This window comes from Procambarus clarkii, unplaced genomic scaffold (genome assembly GCF_040958095.1).
Source record: "Procambarus clarkii isolate CNS0578487 unplaced genomic scaffold, FALCON_Pclarkii_2.0 HiC_scaffold_95, whole genome shotgun sequence".
NCBI classification, from domain to species: domain Eukaryota; kingdom Metazoa; phylum Arthropoda; class Malacostraca; order Decapoda; family Cambaridae; genus Procambarus; species Procambarus clarkii.
This window is the reverse complement of record NW_027189128.1, coordinates 2233557-2244065: the sequence shown is the minus strand read 5'-3', so window position 1 is coordinate 2244065 and position 10509 is coordinate 2233557. Positions and strand designations below refer to the sequence as shown.

At 48.9% G+C, this 10509-nt stretch overlaps 1 protein-coding gene across 1 annotated transcript in view; it reads left to right on the top strand.

The window, feature by feature from the left end:
- The first annotated feature begins 438 nt into the window (after positions 1-438).
- The window catches only part of LOC123753791 (ankyrin repeat domain-containing protein 54-like), a 73449-nt gene continuing 63378 nt past the window's right edge, over positions 439-10509 (top strand). The window contains exon 1 of the mRNA XM_069320033.1: positions 439-607. Within this exon, the coding sequence (XP_069176134.1) occupies positions 439-607 (169 nt within the window). The remainder of the gene's footprint in view (positions 608-10509) is intronic.

Here is a 10509-nt window from a genome sequence, read left to right as displayed (position 1 = left end):
CTCGCATTTTTCTTCCATTGATATTTTGCTTTTATATAATATTCAATATGTTTAGGTTAGCCGCATTTCGTGCTAACCCGGAGGAGGAGCTCCAAACATTAATTCGTGCTACTAGAGCAGAATTAATCACCCTTACTACCGAATACCACATCACTCCTTCCCATGGGGTCACCAACGCTGGACCATTCTCAATCGACTTGAGAATAGTCCAGGACGGACCGAAGCGTCGTCGTCCCTTCACCATCTAGTGTGTGGTCTGGTCAACTCACCAAAGCTAAGCTTCATAACCTGATTATTGACCATCTTGCAGACAATGATCTTATTACTCCAGAGCAGCAGGACCAACATAGAGTTGCTGATAAAACCACACTCACACACATGAAACTAAAAATCTAGTTAGCGCAACTAGAAGCTGCTGCCGATGAACACAAACGGGAGATGAGACGACAAGAGGCTGAATTGGCCAGTGAACGTGAACGAGAACAACGCCAGCTACAACAACAAGAAGCTGAAATACAACGTGCACGTGAACAAGAACGACTCCAGATCCAGCAACAAGAAGCTGAACTGCCACGTCAACGTCAAGAACAAGAAGCTGAACTGCAACGTCAACGTCAAGAACAAGAAGCTGAACTGCCACGTCAACGTCAAGAACAAGAAGCTGAACTGCAACGTCAACGTCAAGAACAAGAAGTTGAACTGCAACGTCAACGTCAAGAACAAGAAGCTGAACTGCAACGTCAACGTCAAGAACAAGAAGTTGAACTGCAACGTCAACGTCAAGAACAAGAAGCTGAACTGCCACGTCAACGTCAAGAACAAGAAGCTGAACTGCAACGTCAACGTCAAGAACAAGAAGTTGAACTGCCACGTCAACGTCAAGAACAAGAAGCTGAACTGCAACGTCAACGTCAAGAACAAGAAGTTGAACTGCCACGTCAACGTCAAGAACAAGAAGCTGAACTGCAACGTCAACGTCAAGAACAAGAAGCTGAACTGCAACGTCAACGTCAAGAACAAGAAGCTGAACTGCAACGTCAACGTCAAGAACAAGAAGTTGAACTGCAACGTCGAAGAGAAGTAGAACTACTACAATCCTAGCTCAAGAGCATCAGCTCAAGAGACAACAAGAGGAGGATGGAGTTGGCATCACATTACCCTTGAAACAAGGTAGATCCGACACTGCGCCCCAGTTCCGGCTCATGGAATTAGAACTTGAAAGTACCCACCTCTCTCAGCGCCGTGAAGCAGCTACTGCAACTCGCTAATTACTGTGCCCACACAATAATGACACACGGTAGTGCAACACACAAGAGTATACCAATATTACTGCCCCCCCCCCCTTTTCTTGCAACCGTTGCAAAGGACTACTGTGAACACACTCTTATCTCTTATCTCATATATATATATATATATATATATATATATATATATATATATATATATATATATATATATATATATATATATATATATATATATATATATTTATATATATATATATATATATATATATATATATATATATATATATATATATATATATATATATATATATATATATATATATATATATATATATATATAACTGAAAACTCACACCCCAGAAGTGACTCGAACCCATACTCCCAGAAGCAACGCAACTGGTATGTACAAGACGCCTTAATCCACTTGACCATCACGACCGGACATAATGAGGTGATAGCCGAGGCTATTTGAACCACCCCACCGCCGGCACTCGGATAGTAATCTTGGGCATAGCATTTTACCAAATCACCTCATTCTTTGGGGCACACGTGAGGAACACAAATGCGAACAAGCCTGAATGGTCCCCAGGACAATATGCAACTGAAAACTCACACCCCAGAAGTGACTCGAACCCATACTCCCAGAAGCAACGCAACTGGTATGTACAAGACGCCTTAATCCACTTGACCATCACGACCGGACATAATGAGGTGATAGCCTCATTAGCTATCCCCCCAGCCTCCAACCGCCGCCCACCCTCCAGTCTCCACCCGCCGTCCACCCTCCCGCCCAGCGCCCGAACATGTCGCAGCTCTCAACAGACAGCCAGGCTTCTCCAAGCCAAGATGAGCCATCAAGCAGGGGTAGACAAGGCAGATGTCAGACGTGTGACAAGGTATGCTATATCCGATTGAGGGACGATAATGTGCGCTTTCATTACCACAACGGAGCCAGGTGTTTGGGTTCTGGGCGCCCTCCCAGGGAGAACACCAATCAACAGCCCACACCGCCCGTAAGGCAAAACACCTCCCAGACCTTCATTCCCACAGAAAACTAATTAGAGGCTATTAAAGCCACATCAGCCAGAACCTTGCAACACATCCCTTAAGCAGCCCGCCCTCATGCAGCAGCCAAATTATCTGCCCTCCTGAGAACGGTCAACGGCTCTCCTGGAACGACCCAAGCATGGCACAACCTCCCAATATTTGGCAACATATGTCTAGCCACCCCTGCAAGGAGAGACAAGACCTTAGCTGCCTCAGTCATCAAAGCTACAAATGATTTTCCCAGGGAGGACAACCAGGTGCGCTTTCCCACTCGCGCGAGAAACACCCACGGCAGGAAGAGCAACAGTGCCATATCCGAGACATCAAAAATCAGAACATCAGTCACCAAGAAAATAGAAGAAGGAAACACTATTGGCGCAATAAGAGTCATCACCAGTGAGGACTCAATTGCTGACAGAGATGCCGCAACAGCTCAAGCCCTTAGGGAGAAACACCCACCCAGGGCTCCGCGTGAGGACGACATTGTACAAGTGGGGGCTACCGGAGCAGAACCTCTCTGGGTGGCTGAATCTGTGGTCCATAAAGCAGCCATGTCCTTCCCTACAGGATCAGCAGGTGGGTTGACAGGACTTAAACCCAACCACCTCAAGCAAATGCTCAACCCTGCACTGGGTGATATTGCAAAGAACCTCTTGGTGGAACTAACCAGATTCACCAACACATGTCTAGCTGGCAACATACCAGCGACCATAAGACCTATCTTTTTTGGAGCATCTCTCTGTGCTCTAAAGAAAAAGGATGGAGGGATCAGGCCAATAGCTGTGGGCAATTCTCTCCGGCGTCTCGTCGCAAAGGCAGCTGCAAGAACAGTTAGTGATGCAGCGGCTAACATGCTTAAGCCAAAACAGCTCGGGTTCGGCATTCCACAAGGGTGTGAGGTGGCAGCCCATGCAGCTCGAGCCTTCATCGCCAACATCACAGAAGATAAGGCCCTTATCAAGCTAGATTTCAAAAATGCCTTCAATTTGGTGCGGAGGGATGCTGTACTCCGTGTGGTTCATAGTCATTTCCCTTCCCTCTACCCTTTTGTACATTCATGCTACAGTATGGACCTTAAGCTACTTTTTGACGAACATGAAATTGACTCGCGAGAAGGCGTCCAACAGGGTGATCCCCTTGCTCCTCTCCTTTTCTGCTTAGTCATCAAACAAGTCACCGAGGTCCTGTCCAGCGAGCTTAACATCTGGTTCTTGAATGATGGTACCCTAGCTGGTTCCTAAGACTCCCTCCTGGAGGACGTCAGAAAAATCCAGGAGCAAGGTGCAGTTTTAGGCCTCACCCTGAACCCTTCTAAATGTGAAATAATATGTTCCAACCAGGGCATCGTAGAGAGAATAGAGGGTCTTCTGCCAAATATCCATAAAACTAAACCTGAAGACAGCACACTCCTAGGAGCTCCCCTGGGGTTGAAAGCCATCGATGAGGTCCTTGATAAGAAAATCGCCGACCTTAAGAGGATGGACGGGAGGATTGAGGATATTGATGCTCATGATGCACTCTACCTCATCACCAGATGTCTGTCCCTCCCCAGGTTAACCTACTTTCTGAGGTGTTCACCATCTTACAGTAGCCAAAAACTAAGTGAGTATGACCGGTTACTGAAATCAATGCTAGAAAAAGTCCTTAACCTCTCTCTTGATGACCTACACTGGAAACAAGCCTCTCTTCTCATATGACTTGGGGGCCTCGGAGTTCGAACAGCAAGGCAAATCGCTGTTCCAGCCTTCCTGTCCTCCTTATCAGCATCCGACGACATTGTGAAGGAAATTCTACCTGCCCACTTACATCAGCTGGCAGGCGTACACGATCCCAATTTTACACGCTGTGCCACAGAGTGGGCCTCTCGTGCAGGCCCATCACCTCAACCACCATCCCCAAAAGCCCACAAGCAATCCAGCTGGGATGGCCATATTGTAGACCAAGTTGCTGCAGAGTGCCTGGGTGCTGCAACAACACAACACGGCATTGCTTGCCTCACAGCAGTAGCAGCCCCACATGCAGGGGATTTCCTGTTAGCAACCCCAATGTCGGCAACTGGCACGCGTCTCACACCACACGCCCTCCGAATTGCTGTGGCCCTTCGCCTTGCTGTCCCAATCCACACCAGATATAGGTGTATTTGCGGCGAGGTGGTGGCTGACAGGTACGGCCACCATGGCCTACTCTGCCAAAGCACAGGGGGATGGCACTCGAGGCACAGTTAAGTTAACGACATCATCAAGAGGAGCCTCACCACAGCTGGATGCCCAGCTGAAAGAGAGCGCCGTTACCTAATGCCCCGTAACTCTGATGCTCTTATTGGTCGCCCGGATGGTATCACAGTGAACCCCTGGAAGAATGGCAAGCAGTTGGTATGGGACTACACGTGCGTATCAACCCTGGCTAACACCTACATTAACCTCAGTGTTGCACAACCAGGTGGCGCTGCCACCCACAGGGAAGCAGCCAAATCCCGTAAGTATAGAGAACTGGATCACCACTACAATTTTGTCCCCATTGCTTCTGAGACACTCAGCGCCTGGGGTAGAAGTGCTACCAGTTTTTTGAAGGAACTGGGTTCTAGGCTCATTGAAACAACAAGGGACCCTAGAGCTGCCAGCTTTCTTTTCCAGTGCCTCAGCGTGGCGATACAGAGGGGAAATGCGCACTGCATCCAGGGTTCCTGCCCGCCATCTGAGGAGCTGGAGGAACTCGACAACCTATGATAACCATCTTTGTAACCTATATGTAACTCCTTTTTTGTAACAAAGTTCAAATAAAGCAAATATATATGTGTACATACAAAAGAATGGGGGTGGTAGGAGAAGATAATATTAGTGTTCAGTGAGAAACCACAAGGTCTCCTCTGAATACTTTTTATTTTCTTCTCCGAGGCTATGGGTCTCCACATTGGCACCAGGGGTGGTACCCTCACAAATTTACATATATATATATATATATATATATATATATATATATATATATATATATATATATATATATATATATATATATATATATATATATATATATATATATATATTGTTGGGGTTTCCACCTCTCTATTATTCTCTACCCTTACTCTGGGGTAAGCAATAATTATGCTCAAGGTAACTCACCGTAGCCCTGCGGGTCTTCCCTCGATCCTCACGGCGCCACTGCACGCCAGGAGAGTCTCCCAGTCAATCTTAACGGCCTCTTATTAAGAAAGAGTGAGAACACGACTCGATCACATCGACCGTCGTGTGCCCTCCCCAACAATAGGGCTCTACGGTTAATCACAAGGTCGCCAATTGGTGTTTAAGGTGGCCAATAACACCATCAGTGGACTGGTGTATTCAGTGGTAGCCTTGGCAAGGTCACACTCAAAGATCAGGAATCAGGCAGGTACTTATTGTTATCACTCTATGCTTACAGATATAGTATAGTCACAAGATCAATGGAGGGGATGATAAAAACACTAAGATAGTTTTTGTACTTTACTTAAAATGTATGAAAGATGTCACAAAGCCAAACAATAATCAATTAAATCAACTGATCCTGACGCGGCTGGTAATTCCCACGGATATTATGCGACCGCTAGAGGGCAACACTCTCCCCTCCTCATCAAGTGTCAAGAACAGCTGATCGCAATGGACTCTCCGCGCGAAATTTGCTTGTTTGCTAGATTCACGCGCTCGGTTTCTTTAAATTCTCCAATATTACTAGAAACTCGCACACTCGATATTGGCACAAATAAACCGAATTACTTAGTTACACTGTACTCAGGCTCAAACAGTCTTTTCTACAATCAATTCTACAATGATTCACTGTAATGGTCTTACACTGTTATTTATCCAACAATATATTATGAAATATTAACACGGGAGTTTTCAGTACTTTCTCTCGTGGGCGATAACGCAATGATTCACTGTACTCACAAATGATTATTCACTGAATGGACATAGACATATATATGGTATATAAATCAATCATCAATACATGGAAAATAAATAGTTTCTGGGCACATAGCCTAACCTCCAAATACTGGCATAATCTTATATATATTTTACCACTATATGTTCATATCAAAATCTATAGAAAGATATACACAACACAGTAAATTTATCACTGGTTCCTGGTGCCTGTACACACCAATAATCAACATAAATATTACAAGTACTCTTGATAGTACTGTCTAGCACCCTGGTGCTTCACCATGACATAAGTGAGACTTGCTCACGACATATAAAATCTTCAGGCTAGATAATATAGCCGAATAATATAGCTAACTAAAGGGGAATGGGGAGGGAACTAGAACCACCTACTTCACCCTATCCTCCGATGAGAGTCGAGATGTAGCTCCTGGTCCTCGTGTCGGGAACGCCCCCACACTACACGTCGTCGTGTCCTACCAGAGCCTCTCGTCGTCCCACCGTTTAGCGCGTCGTCTCCGTGCCTCCTCACTGCAGGTCCGTCCTCCTTCTTAACTTCTTGAAGGTTGGAGTCGGTCTCCTGGCCGTCGTCTTCTCCCAGCAACGGCTGTCACCTACGTCTCAGCTACAGTCGATCGGTTTCCCCAAATAGTCCTCTCTTCCTCAGCTACCCAGTGGCTCTGTCAGCCACTACGCTGTCACGAACTGGTGAATTGCCACAGACGTCAACATACGTCACTGCACGGCTTCACTGCTACTGGCACAGTACCTGACTAGAGCACTCGTTGCTCAAATAACCGTCAATTCCCTCTTCTGGTTCAACACATGAACTAGGGAAGACTTCTCAGAGTACTGGCGGACTTCAGGTGACGCGTAAATCCACGGTAGTGGGAAACAGCTGTCCGACAGATAGGACCACTCGTCGCACGTCCGACCTCTATGACGTGTCGTGTCTGACTGCTGGCGCCAGCCCGGCGCGCTGGCCGGACCCCCTTCCTTCGTGACGTCACTTTTACTACGGGAGGTTTTCATTGGGTCCCGGTGCCACATTGCTGTCGGTGACCAATCCGGTGCCACTGACGTCACACGGTTTTGGCGGGAGATCAGGGAAGCCAGCGCCATCTTGGCTCCCTAAAGGGCCTAAACCACAGGCCAAAATATCACTATTTCACAAATTTCTCGGCTCTCCGAGAACACTTCACTCTCTCCCATATATCAAATTGTAGCCTGCAACGTAGAGAACGCTTGGGAAAAGCAGACATGACTCTTACTGCAGGCGTGGGAGAATTATAAGGGGGGGAACTCCGTCACATACCCCTCCCCTTAAAATAAGAGTCATGTCTCGTTAGTGTATGCGGGATAGGGCGTCCGCCACTACGTCGTCCTTCCCCTTGATGTGCTTGACCTTGATCCTTGTCAGACTCTCAGTGCGGGTGAGACTGGTGCCGTCCGCCCTGGACCACTTACTTTCCTCCTCCGGGAGTTCTCGGTTCCTCGGTACACACAGACCCGTCTTCCGCTGGGTTTCTCGGGTATCCGTTCCGTCCTGCTTGGCGGCTCTTCCTTCCACAGTGAAGAAAGGTCTCAGGCGGTCCATGCGACACACCTGTTTCTTCCGGGGTCCATCCGGCTTCCCAATCTCGTACGACACTGGACCCAACCGTCGCAGCACTCGGTATGGTCTCTTGAACCGCGACCTGGTCACTCTACCTTTACCTGGCAGCACAACCATTACTTTGGATCCGGCCTGAAAATTCCTCTGCGCAGCTCTCCTGTCGTACCACTCCGACATCTTACGTTGCGCCTTCTTCAGGAGTTTCCTAGCCAGTCCCTTCGCTCTAGTGAGACGTTCTTTGAACTTCTGGACATATTTATTCACCGTTCCCACGGTTGCTCCTGGCGTCCATCGTTCCTTCATCATGAATAGCATGGCATATATAATATATATAAATGGAAAGTAAGCCTTCTCAGGACCCACACGTCCTCCTTCGGCCTTACTAACCAATTTGGGGAACTCCTCCTGCTGTAACTCTCCGAGACGAGTGCGGTTTACCCCTAGAGAACCGGTGAGTGTCACCTGCAACTCACCATTCGGGCTACTTTCGCCCTCCGCTCGTTCTCTGGGTCCTACGTTGAAGTGATCTGTTCCCAGGCTGTCAGTCGACTCCTCAGCCTCATCAGATCCACCACCTCCTTGTTCTTCGCGTTGTCTCTGTGTCACAGTACAAACTGGGATCGCCACCAGTGCGATTCCCTTCTCGTCCCCACAGGCGTTCAACTCTCCGCCTGTCTCCTCGTGTTGTTCTGGGCACTCTTCGCCTTTCACGAGATGCGGGAGGACATATCCTCCACACGCGTCATTCCCCAAGATGACCTGTGCCTCCATCTTGGGCATTGATGTACAGACTCCCACCACTAGGGTCTGGCAGCCATAATCGGAATTCAAAGTTACCTGGTGTAGGGGCATCCTCACTGGGCCTCCCACAGTGGTCACACTTGCCACCCCCACACTGGTGCTCTTGTAACCCTCGGGGAACAGGGTTTCACTTACCAGGGTAAAGTCAGCCCCGGTGTCTCTTAGCATCTTCACGGGGATGGGGTCTGCGACCCCCATCCTTACGGTTCCTTGACACATGAATGGGTGAACTTTCTTCTCCCCATTCAGCACGGGTCCATCCCGCACTCCCTCGGCCCTCTGGTCCTTGAACATCACTAAAGCAACGTGTCCCCGCTGCTTCGGGCGTCTGCACTCCCGCGCGACGTGTCCGGGTATTCCGCAGTTGTAGCAGCGGCCCCTCGGCGGAGACCATCCGCCACCGCTCGCCTTAGCACTGCCTCCAGAGACCGTCACCCCCTGTGTCTTTCCCGCCTCACTTGTCGTTTCTTTCCCTGCAGTAACAGTTCCCGAGCTCTCAGCTTGGTTCTCCCCTATCGGCTCTACAGCACCCTTTGATCCTCGGGTGTTCCAACTTGAGAAATGGGACTTGGGAGAACTCGCTCCTGTCCTCCACCCATCCGTCCTTCTATAACTCCTATCGTTTCCGACGTATGCGGGTGGTCGGTTCTGTCCCTCTCGGCGTGGGCGTAGGGCTTCTTCTAACATGTCGGCCCGGTCGGCTGCGGCCCTCAGGTCCTTTATGTCCGCCTCCTTTACCCTCATCCTGATCTCAGGAGAGAGCACGGACATAAACTTTTCCATGGCCATTAGTTCCTTGACCTCTTCGACCGACCTTGCTTCTTCAGAGTCCAGCCACTTAAGGAGCTTTCTTTCTATGTCCCTCGCCGTCTCCGCATACGATTTTCCTGGCAACCGGGTACATTCTCTATACCTCTTTCTGTAACACTCTGGCGTGAGCTTAAAGGAACGGAGCACAGCTCGTTTTACCGCATCGTAGTTAGTGCATTCTTGGAAGTCGAGCATAGTGAAGGCTTGGCGAGCTTCCCCTGTGAGCCTTCCTTGGACCAACTCCGCCCACTCCGCCCTCGGCCACCTCTTCATAGCAGCAACTCTCTCAAAGTGATCGAAGAAACTTTCGGCTTCACTAGGCACAAAGACCGGCAGGTCTCGTTCCCTCACTCGTCGGTCTTCCTGTGGCGGGGCAGGGGCACCTAGTCCCAGTTCAGCTCGCTTCAGCTCCACCTCCTGGTTGGCTTCTATTTCCATTTGTCTCAGCCTAACTTCTTGCTCTCGTTCTTCCCTGCGTAGCTGTGCTTCTCGCTCGTGTTCTTCCCGGCGCAGCTGTGCTTCTCGTTCCTCACGCTGCATTTGTGCTTCTCGCTCCTCACGCTTCATCTGTGCTTCTCGCTCTTGCTCTTCTTTGCGCTGTTGTGCCTCTTCTCTCCTCAGCTGCGCTTCTGCTTCTCGCTCTTCTCTGCGCTGCTGAGCCTCTGCTTCTCGCTCTTCTCTGCGCTGCTGTGCCTCTAGCTGCAGCTTCATTATTTCCAGCTTAATGCTGTGCCTGCTGCCGCTGGATCCCCTGCTGCTTCCACCAATACTCAAGTGTTCACCCTCACTGGCAGGTGTTTGGGGCCGTTCCTCCCCCAAAGCTTCGTCTCGAGCCTTGAGCTGAGCCATTATCTCTAGTCTTCTTTCACCAACTCGGGCAGATTTCAGCTTTATTCCAAAATGATCCGCTATAGCCTGTAACTGTGCCTTGGTGCACTCTTCCAGCACCTGTTCGTCTCTAGAGTCAATAAACCTCGCTACTTTATCATCCTTCATCTTGTGCTACGAGTGATAACCTTCACCTGATCTCTAACACCACTGCCAAGTACCACTGCAACCTTTACTCCGATCTATA